The sequence below is a fragment of the Rhamphochromis longiceps genome, linkage group LG19 (assembly GCF_057381845.1).
Source record: "Rhamphochromis longiceps isolate RC_006_pf linkage group LG19, R_longiceps_female_GT1.1, whole genome shotgun sequence".
NCBI lineage: Eukaryota > Metazoa > Chordata > Actinopteri > Cichliformes > Cichlidae > Rhamphochromis > Rhamphochromis longiceps.
In genome coordinates this window covers 32,085,573-32,101,467 of record NC_140575.1, presented here as the reverse complement: position 1 = coordinate 32,101,467, position 15,895 = coordinate 32,085,573, and the positions used below count along the sequence as shown (strand labels likewise).

General features: G+C 40.8%; 1 protein-coding gene across 5 annotated transcripts in view; it reads right to left on the bottom strand.

Annotated features, from left to right (window-relative positions):
• Positions 1–15,895, bottom strand: part of fsip1 (fibrous sheath interacting protein 1) — a 36,113-nt gene that overhangs the window by 16,782 nt on the left and 3,436 nt on the right. For all 5 annotated transcript variants that reach the window (XR_014908935.1, XM_085392448.1, XM_085392451.1 and 2 more), the window contains exon 8: positions 12,846–13,007. Coding sequence is in view for 4 of the 5 variants with exons in the window: in XM_085392448.1 (XP_085248574.1) it covers positions 12,846–13,007 (162 nt within the window). In the remaining variant the exon portion in view is untranslated. The remainder of the gene's footprint in view (positions 1–12,845; positions 13,008–15,895) is intronic.

The following is a 15,895-nucleotide window of genomic DNA, read 5'->3' as shown; positions in this document are numbered from 1 at the left end:
CACACGCCATCAGACTGTTTAACTCCTCTCTGGAGGGGAGAGGGAGGGGAAACAGGAGGACAAAGGAGGGGGGAACAACTAAGCTGTAGTGCCTCTTCACCTCACTGTGCAATACCTTGTGCAATACTTTTTGTAAATAGTCAACAGTGCAATAGACTCAATACTTGAAATGTGCAATTCACTTGTATTTTTATTTTTTATTCCTATTTATTCTATTTATCCCCTTTGTATATTTTATTTATATTTGTCTCTGTATTTATATATGTGTGTGTGTGTGTGTGTGTGTGTGTGTGTGTGTGTGTGTGTGTGTGTGTGTGTGTGTGTGTGTGTGTGTGTGTGTGTGTGTGTGTATAACAATTCTGTAACTGTAACTTCGGTCGTTGCTGTGCTTTTTTTGGAAGTCGAATTTCCCAGAGGAACCCACCCGAGGGATTAATAAAGTTCTATCTTATCTTATCTTATCTTATCTTATCTTATCTTATCTTATCTTATCTTACGCCTTCATAAGTAATAATGCAAACATGAAAAATGCTGTAGACACTGTCCGGTACGTGACCTCCGCTAGAGTCGCGTTTTAACCTCTAAAAATAAACAGCTTCTCCATAAAAGCATGCAGCTAGGTTTAAAACAAAAATTGTTGGGTCACAACCGCACGACTGTTTTGCAGTGTTCGTCCAGCGCCGTGTGGTTAAAATCTCTCGGTTAGTCCGGATGGCAGGCGGGCGTGTGTATGATCTAATAACGTTGAAATTGATGGACATTTCATAAAATTGTTGACATCTCAATAGGGACTCGCATACACCGAAATAGTAGGTTGGTGAAGACAGGGAGGCCCAGAAGAAATTATGAACTTAAACACTGAGCTACTAAATCTGTTATGACACATTTATGGTGGGATGTAATCTTAGTTTAAGCCGGGGTAGGAGGGGGTGCTCGCTAAAGCTGAATTAATGCCTCTTCCCTTGTCAATAAGCCAAACAGACATGCCTATTCAGCTAATATTGTGCATTGCATTTACACAGATTTTTTGGAAATTAGTGATATGACTGCACTTTAATACTCAAGACTTGGCAAAAGCGAATATCTCCTGAATGTTCCAAAGTGTGTGTGGCCTCACCTAGCCGTGCCCTTATAAGGAAATAATGACAGCTTCTATCTGAAGTCTCTTTTAAGTGGTTGTCACTAGAGCCCTTCGGTTCAGACTCAGTCATCCTAGACTACAAAAGCGAGGACCACGATGGGATCAGACTCCTGTCACGCACCAGAGTGAGAGATACAGCATTCCAACCAGGAAAAATAAAAATTAAAGTCTAGCTTTACCCTCATCATCACACCACTAAATGCATGTTGCTAAAAAAGCCCAAATCTTTGGGAGAAACAGTTTATTTAATTTGGAAACGACAGCTGTCCTACTTTTTACTATAGGACTGCAAACATGCAGGGCACAGCTGCCATACAGGCTGCAAACTTCAAAACTGTCTGCGAAAGTTTAACAATAAAATAAGCCATTACTGGCCAGTTCAAGTGACTTGCTACAGATTTTCAAACTTAACCAACACCCTCTGACTAAATTAACACCCTATAAAATACTTACTTTGTATTCAAGGCACAGCACGAAGGTTCTGTTTTGTGGAACCTCCTGATCTGCTGTGTCCTTTATGAGAGAAGCTTGCTTGTTCTCCCACAGTCCAAAGACATGTTTAAGGCAGCTGGTAATCTAAAATGGCTATAGGTGTGAATGTGACGTGAATGACGAGTGTCTCATTGTCTTGTGTTGTCCCTGTGATGAGCTGGTTACCTGTCTAGGGTGTACTTTACCTCTCACCTTCTGACAGATAGGATGGGTATCTCCACACAAAAGATTATCTTTTAAACTCTTCTAATCTGTCCATTGGTCAAGGATCTTCTCTCATGGTAACAGCTAACAGAAAACAGATGATAGAAGATAATTTAGGATGTTTACGTAGTTTGTTTCACACTGTGAGTATTAATAATACTAAGTGTTAATAAAAACTCCAGTTCCTTGATATCAAAACAGCTCTAGGACCTGTAGCTTATTTCCCCCTCGTGTTAACTGTATGTTCTGTTCATAATACATATGCTGAAATTACAGTAAGGGTTCATTATATTGATTAATATGAGCGTGAGTTGGTCGCGCATGGTCCATCTGGACATACAGCATCAGTTGTAATTCTAAAAAATGAAGTGCCAAGTAAAATAGTTTTTATATTGCTGGAAACTTTAAAGTTCCAGTGTGTAAAATCTCACCACTAGATGTCAGTAGGTTGCAGATTGCAGTCAACTGAATTCTGTTTTCTTTCCCATCCTGTTTCCCTCTAAGTGCATGAACCTAACTATAGTGACCACTATAGGACAAACAACTCTGTCCACCATTTATTTGTAGTGAGTACAACCCATCACTGAGCCGTGTACCTCAGCTGTCAATATGCTGGGTGTCCACCTGTATTTCCTCTGGAAGAGACTGTAAATATTCAAGCTCACTTCTGTCCAATGGCAGCAATAATGAGATGAGTTGTTGAAGATATCCTAAACTTTTTTGCAACTGTTACCTGCTGTTAGTTGGCGTTAGGTAACTTCTTTAAACTTTCATATGATGTGCGAAGTGGGAAGTGGGATTTTTAGGATACTTGAGCCTAACATTAGTTGGCACGATATTAGCTTATAACCAGCTGCTGTTGTTTAGCTGTCTGGAGGCGAACAGCTGACAATAATTAACTGCAACAATATCAGGAATAAATAAGCATGTTTATCCCCGACTCTGTGTGTCACAGCCCTGATTTCAGTTCAGAAGATGACGCTGAATGTGAGGAGGACGAGGATGAGATGGAAACGAGGGAGTAGAGCACTGGTGGAGGAGAAAGACATAATGAGAAAGAGATGACAATATCTTACGTGTACAAATGTTAAATGGACAGATATATTTTAAAAGAGCCATTTGTGATTTTGATTACAAAGCGTACAATATATGTAACCACATACATAAAACACGATTAGGCGCAGAGGCAATGACCATCTCGTCCGCTCTTAGTTGGAAAATGTAATCACACACTAATGAATGGATATTTCTGAGTATTTGATACCTTTTTTCTATTAAACAACCTCAAAAAATTCCTTACAGTACCTTTACTGACCTCTGTATATTGTTGCTTTGATGAGGAACATGTGAAAAATGTGTGCAATAAGCTGACATGTGGTTCATGTGTGTTCCATCAAAGAGTCAGTGGATTACAGTCTATTAATTGCCTTACTTTTCCAGCAATGTTTCTAAAAATATAATAGATTAGGCACTTATGATAAATGAGCACAACAAGTTTAGTTCATTTTGCAGGACATTGGCAAGCATTAACAGTAAATTACCATTTGCTCTTGTGCCAGTTAAACGGTAGTAATCACCTCTTGGAAGAGAATGAAGGATTTGTGCATTGACCTTAGCATACTCCAGCTATTGCTCTACTGTTTTGTGCCGCATTTGTGCGTCTTCTTCTTAAATGCTTGATAGCTTTAACTCAGTATGTGACTGAGAGTGACTTCCAAAAAGAACAGGGAAGAGCGAGTGAGGTAGTGTTTATCTGAACAACACAAAGAAATGTGGTAATTGTCCTTTTTGGAGTAACTACTTGACAGGATGTACTAGATCTCCAATAATCACATCACCTATCTGGGTCACAGAATTGCTGGGAGGCCTCAAAAACCTGGATATGTCTCGTTTGAGCATGAAAAACATGTCAAACATAATTAGCTTTATACAGAAAAGTAGGTCTGCCAATCGCTGAAATGTGAATTGACTGCTTCGAACTTTGCTCTGGTGTCACAAACTGAAACATCTTGAATTCAAAATAAATGTTATTAAAAAGAAAAGAAAAACAGTCATTCATGCATGATATCGTGTCGACTGAGAAGCTGCCCTTGTTTTACCTAACAGTTCACATACTTTTTTTCTTGCCAGAGTATAAAATAAGAAGCGTAACCACGGTTATTACGGTTATGCTGCTTGTATGACTTTCAGATAACTCAAACCAGGCGTGCTTTTCACGTTCACTAATTGATTTTTAATATCCCGTGATCAGCTTTATGATCTCTATTAGAAGCATTACATTCCATCCAGACGTTGTCACGGTGTTTGAGTGTGAACCAGCTGCAGCGTTTGATGGATGATCCGCTGTTGTCCAAAGTGACAAAACAAGAAAAATAGCGGGGGGCTTTTTGTGCCAAAAGCTTCGCTTCAAATTAATTCAAAAAAAATCTTGGATGCCCAACACTCAGAAATACTGAATGTGCTACATACTGATGTTCCCATTAAAGCAGCATTTTATTAAATAACGTCAATCATATTAGCTTTAATAGCAAAGGGAGCCAGTAAGATTGGCAGACCGGTCTCATTCTCAGATGCATCTCATGAAAACAAAACAAATATTTCGGTCGTCATCACGCATCAGTGCTCTGCTGCAGCCTACAGTGACGAGCATATGTTATTACGTAGTAATAGCACATACCAGCCCAGCGGTTACTTCAGCTTCCTTCGTAGTACGTTATAGATATTAAGGAGGAGAGTCTTAAGCCTGACCAAAACCAATGCGACAGCTTGATGACCTTGTTCACACTTTCAAGACAAGCTAAACAGTGACACATGCTCCGAGGCAGGAAATCCAAGGAAGTGTCAAAAGTAAAATCATAAAAGCTACCACACATGCCAAATAAACTAATTGGTACGATGTGTGGTCTCTCGAGCAAAGTTCACAGGAAAATGACGACTTCTGGATATTTTTCTACATATACTGCAAAGAGTTACGCAAACAGAAGAAAAATACGTTTTTTCTTTGGAAAACAATTATGTGATGTGAACACAGGCCAGCGTTTCTAACAGCAGTTTGTTCAAGCATGCAGTGGTTCACTGGGCTTGATTCTCTGGGTCTTTGTTATATTAAAAGTGCCTGTTGGTCACATTAAGTCACTCGGTCATTAAAGAAAACAGGCTGCATATATAATGGAAACAGCCTGCTTTTGTTATACTTTGAGCTACCGGTTTATTAAACAATCGATTGCAGTTAATTGCAATAGCCCTGCAATAATCGGTGTCCTTTCCAGCCTTAAAACTTGAGTTATTTGTTTCAAATCTACAATATGCTGCGGGGCTTTTTTCAGACTGTGCTTAGTGGTTGACTTCAGTACTCTGAAAGAATGTTATTCGCATCCAAATCCAAGAAACACTTTTCATTATAATAAAACACAGTTTGACAGAAGCCCCATACAAAACTCCAATATATTTTCCACTATGACTTGGGATTCTGTTGGAAGGTTGATTACTGACCGCTCAGTTTGACTCCTGGTAACGCTGTAGAAACTGATTCCTGTTGATTGGAAAATATTCTCCCCCTTGTGTTTGACTTGTTAATGCCCTGTGGCTATGCACTGCACAGGGGCCGTGCTGTGATGATAAAAGAAGGCCAGCCGTGCTGACTCACGCAAAGATGTCTGGTGTTGTTCAGGACAGCACACTTCTCTTTCCTCTGCGTTTCTCTGTTTTCACTCACACTGAATCTTTTTTTTTTTTAAATCTGAAGCATAGAAGGAGCTCAAGCTGTGCCACGTGGACCCAGGCTACCTGCCAAGGCCTGTCCGCATGCCTTGCCACGAGCACTCCCTGTGAGAGCTCAGGAGCAAGCTGTTCAGTAGCTATAGAAGAGCGTTTTCACTTTTCCCTGTTTCTTTCTCGTTCTTACCCAGCTATGACCTGCAGTCATGTGTCAATTTCTCAATCAGAGATTCTGCAACACAGCTGTATGGTATACACAGCCTGTATATAATACCCATTAGGAGCTGACACTCAGGGAAGCAAGGTAATGCAAACAAATGTGCATGTTTTTGCACCACTCGCCACGCACAGAGGCGTATTTTTACCTCTTGAAACCACTCCTCCCTCCTCTGTAAAGTTATGCCACAAATCTGCACCTTAAGAAACAGTGTCAGGGTTTGTATATCACAATCTTAAAAATGTCCCAGATACAAAATTTGTTTGTATCCAAGCTGTCATTTTTCCCCTCCTGAGGTCATGTTTTCCCATCAGTACTTTGGATCCCTGTAGATAACTCGGTGATTGGTGAGCATTCCTAAAGTATTAGAAGATTCACTTGTGGGTCATCTGGATTTTATAGTTGCTTTCTCTTTTAGTATTGAGGGTGGTCCGTAGCAATCACTGCTGCATAGATCATAACCTCCTGGCAGTCCAAAAAGGATGTTAAATGTGAAACGGGTTTAAAGAAAACACACACACACGCCACCTGTGTGTTCACAACAACTCAGCATTATCCAGAGAATAATCAGAGAACAATAACCTGTGTGAAAATTTCACTGCCTCAGGTCACTAAAGAAACATTTGCATTCACAATCCCTTTAAACCATTGAAAATGCTTCACAGTCTGATTCTACTATTAAGAGACACTGCTCATAAAAGTGTCTCCACTCAGCCCCACTTTGCTAACAAAAGGTAGTTTAACTCTCTTCCAAATAATGACACAGTTGAGATCGATGTGAACACAGAGCTTAAGAAGCAGGCCACTTTCAATATTTATCAGAAGCATCTGGAGAAGAAACGCATCCAAGCATCTTTTTGCACTTCTTGTCCATCAATGCTGTGCACTGTCAGGCAATATCTGGCCTATAGTTCAGCTGCTAACATTACACATTGAGTGGACTTTTTTTATATCAATAATAAAAATGAAAGACTGTGAGAATTGACAAGGCAATACAACCCTGTGAAGTTTATGATATCAATTTAAGTATATTTTTTCCAAAATGTGGAATTATTCCGTAAAATACGGTTAGCTCTACCCCGCGTATTAAAATGCAAAGGATAGCAGGTTGTGATTTGGATCATAAAGACAGGAGATCAGCAGATATTTAAAGCTTTGCTAATTGTTAACAGATGTCTGTGCGACTAAGTTACCCACCATCGAGGGCCATAATGAGTGGAACAGTCAGATCTGAACCATGACAAGGAAAAACCTCTCTACACCACTTAACACAACTGCTGGTGTGGAGAACACCAGCGGGAGAGGCGTTTATAAGAAGACAATAAACTGGGTCTCGCGGGAATTATAGGGTGGGGAAGGGTGTGGAGTCTGTGCTTTTTAGCCAAGTTAACCTTGTGAAAAACACCCGGCGTGCCACACGACAACACTGACACCTCAGCTCTGACCAGCTGTCCAGCCAAAACTCGTATTAGATGTTTCATAAACCTATTCAAAAAAAGGGAAAGAAAGGTTACCAGTGTGATGAATACCAAAGTTCAACTGCTGTTAATGATTAAAAAGGAAACACTGTCACATTGTTTTCTGTTGCGAGTTAGCATATCTTCCATATTTCAGCGGGGACATGACATCGTATTCCAGGGAGGACCGTTTCTTCCTGACTTCTGAGGATACATCGTCCTTTTTGTTTTCCAACTGTCATCACTATTAACAAGAAACATATTTTTTATTATTATTTTACACAATATTTTTCACCTAATAGTTATGTTTTTGTTTTAAAAGTGTACTACATGATGCTTAAATCTCTGTGAAGATTCAAACTATGAGTCGACAGATAGGCGGAAATGTGCATATGTCTTCTTTTTTTGGATTTAAAAAGCAGTGTGAAAGTATGTTTATTTTTATTATTGATTTCCACTCTATTTAGCTATGAAAAGACGCTCCCCATTTTCATTATTTACATATGAAATTGCTAGGGTAGGGAGCAGGTAGGAAGAGAGCCTGGGGAGGTGAAGGTATGCTCTGGAGAGAAGAGGAATGATATGCGTGTGAATGAGGGGTGCACCAGCGAAGATTCAAGCAGTAAAGGTAGTGAAGGTGGATGAGATTAAATATCTGGGATCAACCATTCAAAGCAACAGAGGGTGCAAAAGAGAGGTGAAGAAGAGAGTGCGTGCAGGTGGAGTCTCAGGGGTGATTGTGGCTCAAGAGTTGGGAGTTCGCCTTGTAATCGGAAGGTTGCCGGTTTGAGACCCTGCTTGGACAGTCTCGGTCGTTGTGTCCTTGGGCAAGACACTTCACCCGTTGCCTACTGGTGGTGGTCAGAGGGCCCGGTGGCGCCAGTGTCCGGCAGCCTCGCCTCTGTCAGTGCGCCCCAGGGTGGCTGTGGCTACAATGTAGCTGCCATCACCAGTGTGTGAATGTGCGTGTGAATGGGTGGATGACAGGATATGTAAAGCGCTTTGGGGTCCTTAGGGACTAGTAAAGCGCTATATAAATACAGGCCATTTACCAGGCCATTTGTGACAGAAGAATAGCAGCAGGAGCAAAAGGAAAGGTTTCCAACATGGCACTGAGACCTGCTATGGTATATAATTTATAGACACTAACAAAAAGACAGGTGGGAGTGCTGGAGATGGCAGTTAAAGGATTTCATCCTGTTTTAATGGCAGTCTGGCATTAAAACAGGGGGAAAAATCCACACACATCCTCAGCACCCTGTGGGGTGAGCGAAGAGCTGAAAAAAAAACATTAAAAAGAATAATTCCGGGTGCCGTTGCCTAGCCTGTAGAGATCTGTGCATCCCTGCATGGATATCCCAGACGATCACTAACTCACCACCAAATCGGCCGTACTAAACGATGTTACAGGCAGCGTAACGTTCTCCATGACTTTTCCAGACTCTTTCACATCTGTCACATGTGGTCAGGGTGAACCTGCTCTCATCTATAAAAATCCCAAACGTGGTATTCTACTTCATATTCCAATCAGGCTTTACAGTACTGATCAGCGAGCACGGGCCCCATTAGAAGCAGTACTCAGTACTGGCAGTACTCATCCTTTTCCTCCTTGCACAAAGGATCAGATACCGGTCCTCCTGATGGATTAAAGACCTTCTACAGCCCTGTCCAGCTCTCCTAAAGTGACTGTCTTTAATCTCGTCCATGCTCTTGAGACGGTGCTGGAAGACACAGCAAACTTTCTGCCAATGGCACATACTGATGTGACATTCTGCAGGAGCTAAGCTACCTGTGTAACCTCTGTAGGATCCAGACATCACCTCATGCTACCAGTAGTGACACTGACCCTAGCCCAAACCACAACTAGTGAAAAAACAATCAGAAAAGATGAGGAAGTAAAAAAATTCAGTGGTCTGTAAAACAATCCCTGTTTTGGGGCGTTTCATTAACACAAAAGCAGCTTAAACTAATTAACAACAATGCCTTGTTTATTAACTGACCACATCAATATCTCAGAAGTTGAACAAACGTGAGTCTATACTCTGAAAAGTGTTTCTCTATCTATTTTTGAGCAGTATATATATTTATATATATATATATATAAACGAATCTTTACCACAGCTTTAATTATATGAATGAACTGAATAAGATACGTTTGCAAACTGTTAGTCAAAAGGGCGTTTTCTGCCCAGCACTCTGGTCTCCCACTTAACATTTGTTGCAGTTAGAATTATGGGCACTCATCAGCAACCACACAGTGTGACTAAGTGACCTCATGCTCTTACATTAAAATATAGCTGACCGGTGCACAACAAAAACACAGCTGGACTTGCACTTCAAATACAGAAGAAGCTTTTGGGGCTTTCAGAGCACATAAACTGTGACACTGATTGAAAACCAAGACTGAAATCCATGACAGCATAAAATGTTAATTTTTATTGCAACCAGACATTTAAAAAAAAGCCAGATTTGAAAGGATGACATATGTAATTCTGATGTAAAGAACTCATACACACCCATGTCACCGAACACCCAATAGCAGCTACTTCTCATGACAGAATCGTCTCTGCTGGCTTCGAGCTGTGGGTGGTGCAGGCATTACCACACAGTGGTACAGTAGGAGGGTGTATTGTACATTAATTCTGCAACCCAACAGATGTTTTTAATGACAGCGAGGCTATTTCATCTGAAGCCTGAGAAAAGGGGAGCAGAGTGAAGAATGCAAAGGGATCGGTGCTGTCATAAGCCCAAAACTGACAGTGTCCAAGGGAAACAGTGATTAAAGTTGTGTTTTATTTCCTTTCACTCCAGGTCTTCAGTGGTTTGTAGCTACCTGAACTTTTTCCTATCATCATAAATGACCAGAGGCAAAGAAAACACTGCTTTTTCCACTAAAGCCTCACCATGACTCACCATGTAGCAATGCAATGATGAATGCAGTGCATTGAAAAAACAATCTTCCTATGCTTTATGGACCGATACATGGACATGTGCTTGGATATCTTAATAGCGTACCATTCAGTCATTACAGTCTAATGACTGACACAGAAAAGGTTCGGTGATATCAAATCTCAAAGCATTGATATTAAAATCTCGTGTGCAAATATTGTACAAGTAGATAATTTGCGATATATGAGGTAGTTTACTCTCGCAGTAGGCTTTATACGGTATGCAGTAAAGATTGCTGGATGTGTTAATATGAAAAGGAAATGCCTAATGAAAGAGGAAAGCAACGTTGGCACTCCTCTACCTCCACCAGGTCTGAAATTACATTCTAATGGGGAGCAACTCTCCTCTGTGGCAGCATCCCAGCTGGTGTCGGGCCTCCCAGACTCCATCAGCCCTCATAGCCTCAACAGAGAGGCTGTGTCGCCAGGGAGAATTTACTATTAAGGTGGCTAGGAATGAAAGAGGGATTATCAATCGCAACTCACTGGGAAAGAACACCGCAGAGTTCGGAACACGCAGATTTAAGACTTCGGATTCTTTATTAGGGAGTGCACGCTCGAGAGAGAATGACTCCCTCTTCTATGTAAAACGTGACAATCTGACACAGCCAGAAAAGAAGAGACAGTGGAAAACATGGAAATCTAGGTCATGACTTAATACGAATGGGGAAAAAACACTTTCGGTGTTGTTGAAACTAATATATCAACGTCGTGTGCATTACAGTCGGCTCTGGAATGAGTCGGCAAACAAGCAGGTCCACGCTACACGAATGGTTTCGGTTAGAAGCTCAGGAGCTGCTGCCTAAGAAGAAAGGTAAGTTGAAAACAAAGGCGTATTTCCTTTTATGAGCACCTTAAGGATTTACAGCCACTGGTGCGATTTATTGTTGCGGATGGCTGTTTTTTAATCTGCGCCACAACAGCAAGACGGGAGCGAGCTGAGGTTAGAAAACACTTGATTTTTCACACCTGTGGGCTGCATTTTGAAGTTTATCATTTGCTCAACTGGTTATTTGCTTTTCATAATCTGAGTGTCATTGTTCAATTCACATTTTACATCAATTGAAAAGGAATGCCTGAATTAGCCATTTCAACACTAATGGAGAGCAGATGATGGATGGATGATGGGGGGGGGGTTACTTTTCCAGGATCTCTTTTGAGCAGGCGAGATGATTAAAGGGGTGGGAAGGGAGGGAAAGTAGGCTGCACAAAGTGACACATCCAGCTGTCTACTATTATCACGATTTCATACTACTGGCCAGAAGTCCAGTTCACATCATGTGGGGAGAATCTTGCACAAGAGAGGATCGTCTTATTTTGAATGGTATTACTTATAGTACCAGATTACTGAGTAGTGACAGTAATGAGTAATGATAATATGGTTCAACCTAAGTATCAGTTTAGCCATTTAAAACAGTGGTGTTTGAAGAGGCAGTGTGTCACCTTTGCCAAAGACTTCACCTTTTTTGATGGTATGCATCTGGCACTCTACTCAGCCAGGTTATAGATCCGTTTATCATCCGGACAGATGCTGTGCATAGATGAACCGACGTGGAATAATTACTGCATCCAACTCAACTTTAAATGCTACACTTGGTTAAACTGCCATTTCCACATATGATTGACTACACTTACAGTGTGAGAGTGAAATAATTAGATCGACGCCGTAAACATTCTGGACATCATATCATACGTACTTCGCATGTTGTTCCAGCACCGAGATTCAAGGTTTGCAGTTTTTCCTAGACTAGATCCAGTAGTGATAGTAGAAAATGGCACCCTGGGTTCTCAACATTGACTTCAAAAAAACATCATTTTCCACCGACAGGTTACACACATGCCATCTGGCTTTGAAAACACAGTGATATAAAGTCCTGAGATAACTCACTGAGCTCACGTCTAGGATTGGGCCAGGATAGAGGACTGAGGCCTGGAAAATTCTTTTTACAGTTATAAATATCGGTAAAAATGGAATATTTGATGTTGTAGTGATGTACAGGTCAGAGTCAAAACTTAGAAAATGTACAGCATTTAAGAGGTAAAGGTTAGCAGGTAGCATTTGATTCTAACTGTATAAATACCATATTTAGCACATACAAGTCCCCCTTACTCACATGGGAAGAACATACACTACCAGTCAAAAGTCTGGACACACCTTCTCATTTAATTGTTTTTCTTTATTTTTACTACTCTCTACATTGTAGATACTCACTGAAGACATCAAATATATGAAGCAAGAGTGTGCAAAGCAGTAATCAAAGCAAAGGGTGGCTATTAAGAAGAATCTAAAATATAAAACATGCTTTGAGTTAGTTCATAGTTCATAGTTTTTGCATTCATAGTTTTGATCCCTTCATTGAGAATCTACAATGTAAATAGTCATAAAAATAAAGAAAAACCTTTAAATGAGAAGCTGTGTCCAAACTTTTGACTGGTAGTGTTTGTAAGAAAACTTTTTGCATTAAAATCTGCCAGCAGCTAATACTGCATGAAAAGCATTGTAATATGCTCCTTACATGGAAATGTGGAAAATTGGATGGAAACATGAGACAAAGCCTCTGCACTTGCACAATAATATCTCCCACCACTGGTGAACGGGGGTGAGATCTCCGAGGTCTAGTATAGAGCATAAACCCAATTGCCCTTACAACTCTACTACACTGGCTTACCTGTGACATGGTTACGTTGGTGTATGAGCTGTGCACAGAGTGAAATTCTTCCACAGGAAGGAGAAGGCCAATTTTGGAGTCAATGTCAATCAGCTGCTCCAGGTCAGAGGGCTCCGGGGTGTAACCCTGGACTGTGGGGACAGACACGGCCCACATGGTCTCCTGAAAGAAACACAAGGTCCAATGCGTGTTAGCCTGCTTTATTATGTGGCAACCTAAATGAGAGACTGATGAACATTATCTGCCAACTTAGTTATTTAGCAACTTTGTAATATTAAAGTACAAAAAAAAAGGAAAAACATGAGAGCGATACAACTTTAGGTCCTGGTATTTTTGTCTGGATGGCTCGATTGCCAAACTCTGACAAATGCATCTTCCTCAGAGTAACTGTCTATCCCAGTGGGGCTCACGTGGGAAACAATGTGTGGATGATGAGCTCATCACAGTGCGGCGGTGAGATAAGATCTCGCAATAAGACTATCATGCCAAAGAGGATCGTAACTCTCCAAAGAACGCAGCTGTAACCTCTGAACACTAGGTTCGGAGGAAAACTGGCAAAAGAAAACAGCAAACATTGGAGTCTATTAAGTGGGTGGAACACATCACAACGCAAAAATGTAAAAGCTGAGACCCGTAATTTTTTTATGACACAAATTAGTGCTTCATATGTCGATCCATTCTATTGTTTCAGTCGCTGCAATTATAAGATAAGATAAGATAAGATAACCTTTATTATTTCCTTGGATATGGCAGAATATCTCGCTGCCAGACTTCAGACAGGGTCCGTATGTCCTTTTGGTTCACATGCATGCATTTTGTTCCATTGCATGACAGAATGCGAGGTTTTGACAGACATCGCATAAAAACATCAAGCATAGAGTGATTTAATCCTGCTGCTGCTCACCATGGAAGAGAGGAATTCACAGATAAAGAAGAAAAACAAGCTCTTGGACCAGAATTTTACTTTTACCCTAAACTGAGCAGCACTGATATACAGATATAACACTGACAGATATATAACCCACCTTAATAACTTGATAGAGAGGTCAGATTTAAAGGTCTGAACCCAGACCAGTGGGCACAGCTCTGTCTGATCATGAAGCCTCTAATTGATATTAAATAAATCTTCATCTGTGGTCACAAAAAAAAGAGATAATGCTGGAGGAGGGAATCTACAAAGCCTTTAAAGGGAGCAGTATGGAAAAGCCCAAATCCATCCAAGCAACTCAAAGCTCACCAGTTTCAACAATTAAAGCACTCAAAAACTCAAAAATTTCCTGTGTTGGATGTGTGCAAGAATACGGGACATTATTACCCCATGTATTCTTCGTTAATGATTTCCTCATTGACCCGCCACGTGCATAAATGCGCATGTGAAAGTAGTTACCATTTCAGCTGCATTGTGATACTGTAGGTATTTATCAAAGTCAAGGAAAAATTCGTACAAACAGCCAGCCGTGGCCAACAAACAGCACTGATGTTTCCAACAAAATAAAAAATACCAGAGTAAAACTCACATCATGACAGATATTTTAATGTGTTCTGTCAAATTTGCGATACAAGATGGAAGGAGCCTAAAAGAGGCACAATGGAGAGCTTTTCGTCTTTTTCCTCTGCCAAGTAAAGGTGGGCAAACTGAACTCTCTGAAGCTTCCAGTTTGGACCAGTTTCTGTGTAGGAATGTGAACAGAGACCTGAAAATGGATAAATAAAGACCGAGTTAATCTGCGTGTTGACAGAGCTTTGGTGCTTCCTATAGCCAGATATAGTGAAAGGATCTCGCACAAGGCCTTTCCTAAGGGATAAACGCGTTCTGCGATTACTGACTGCTCCTGATTTATCGGGTTACACAAAACTGTAGAGCTTGTGAGAACAGGAGTCAGTAACATCCAAATCAATGTGTGAGGCAAACAGTAAGCAGCAGATTTTGGTTGATGTGTCCCAAAGGACTCTACCAAGAACTTGGTGAAGTCCTCAGAACTAAGAACACTTCGCTGCCAGAGTCATGGTGACATAAATAATATGCTTGCTACGTTATTGCTATTCATAATAGCATGTCTTGCAATAACAGGAAGTCTTCTTGCGGCCAATGAAAAGACTCAGAGCATCTGTGCTTCCCCCAGTTTGGTATCTGCCACCAAAATGATTTCAGTACTGTTTTAAAAGTCAAGAGAAGCATCACGAATAGAGCACCGAGACATTACAAAACCTTGGCAAGCTGTGCCACGGATGCAGAGCTGTCAGTGTTGAACTAAATGGAACCGCATGTTAAAGGTAAGCAGGGTGTTTTTTCTTGCATTCCAGAGGGTTTCATCTCATCGGACTTCAAACTGGTCGCACAGCTGCCAAAAGAGTTATTAAGGCAAATTAAAAGTGAAAACAAAATCATTTGAAGTTAGAATGGAGTGGGTGGGTTCACAGAGAAATCCAGGTGGCAGGGTCTCAGATAAATCCTCAAAGGAAAACAAAAGGTCCATTCTCTTAGCTTTAAGCTCTATCAGCACAGTGTGTGCAGCTGTAGGGATCCTGGCTTCTGAATTGTGCTGAAACACGGCAGAGGGAATAGTTTTGAAAACATAATTATAAAACTAATGGATAACATGGAGCATTCCGTGTGAACCACATGTGGCACTTGACATCTGGCTCATAATGTGAAGCGCTTTCAGAAGTCAGAATCTTCTGCCCGTCGGCTGCCAAGCAGTCTTTAAAACATGGATATCTGACCCATATGCTCTTCTGAGAGGCAAAGTGTGGCTGAGTTATTTAACAATTTTAACAACGATAATATATTTCCACCTACAGTTATGTGAAAAAGAATGTTTCAAACTCAGTACACCACTACTGCTTTCATAGGAATTAAGGGCTAAGTAACAGCCAGGTGCTGCTAATCAAATTCACTTAACTGATCATCACCAAATCTGAGTACCTCTATAAAAAATGAGGTTTTTACTGTTTGCTGGTCGGTAGTATTCATGTGTGTGTTATCATAGTGCCACAATCTTTATAGTGGACATTACAGCAAACCCACCCCACCCCCAAAGCTACATCTC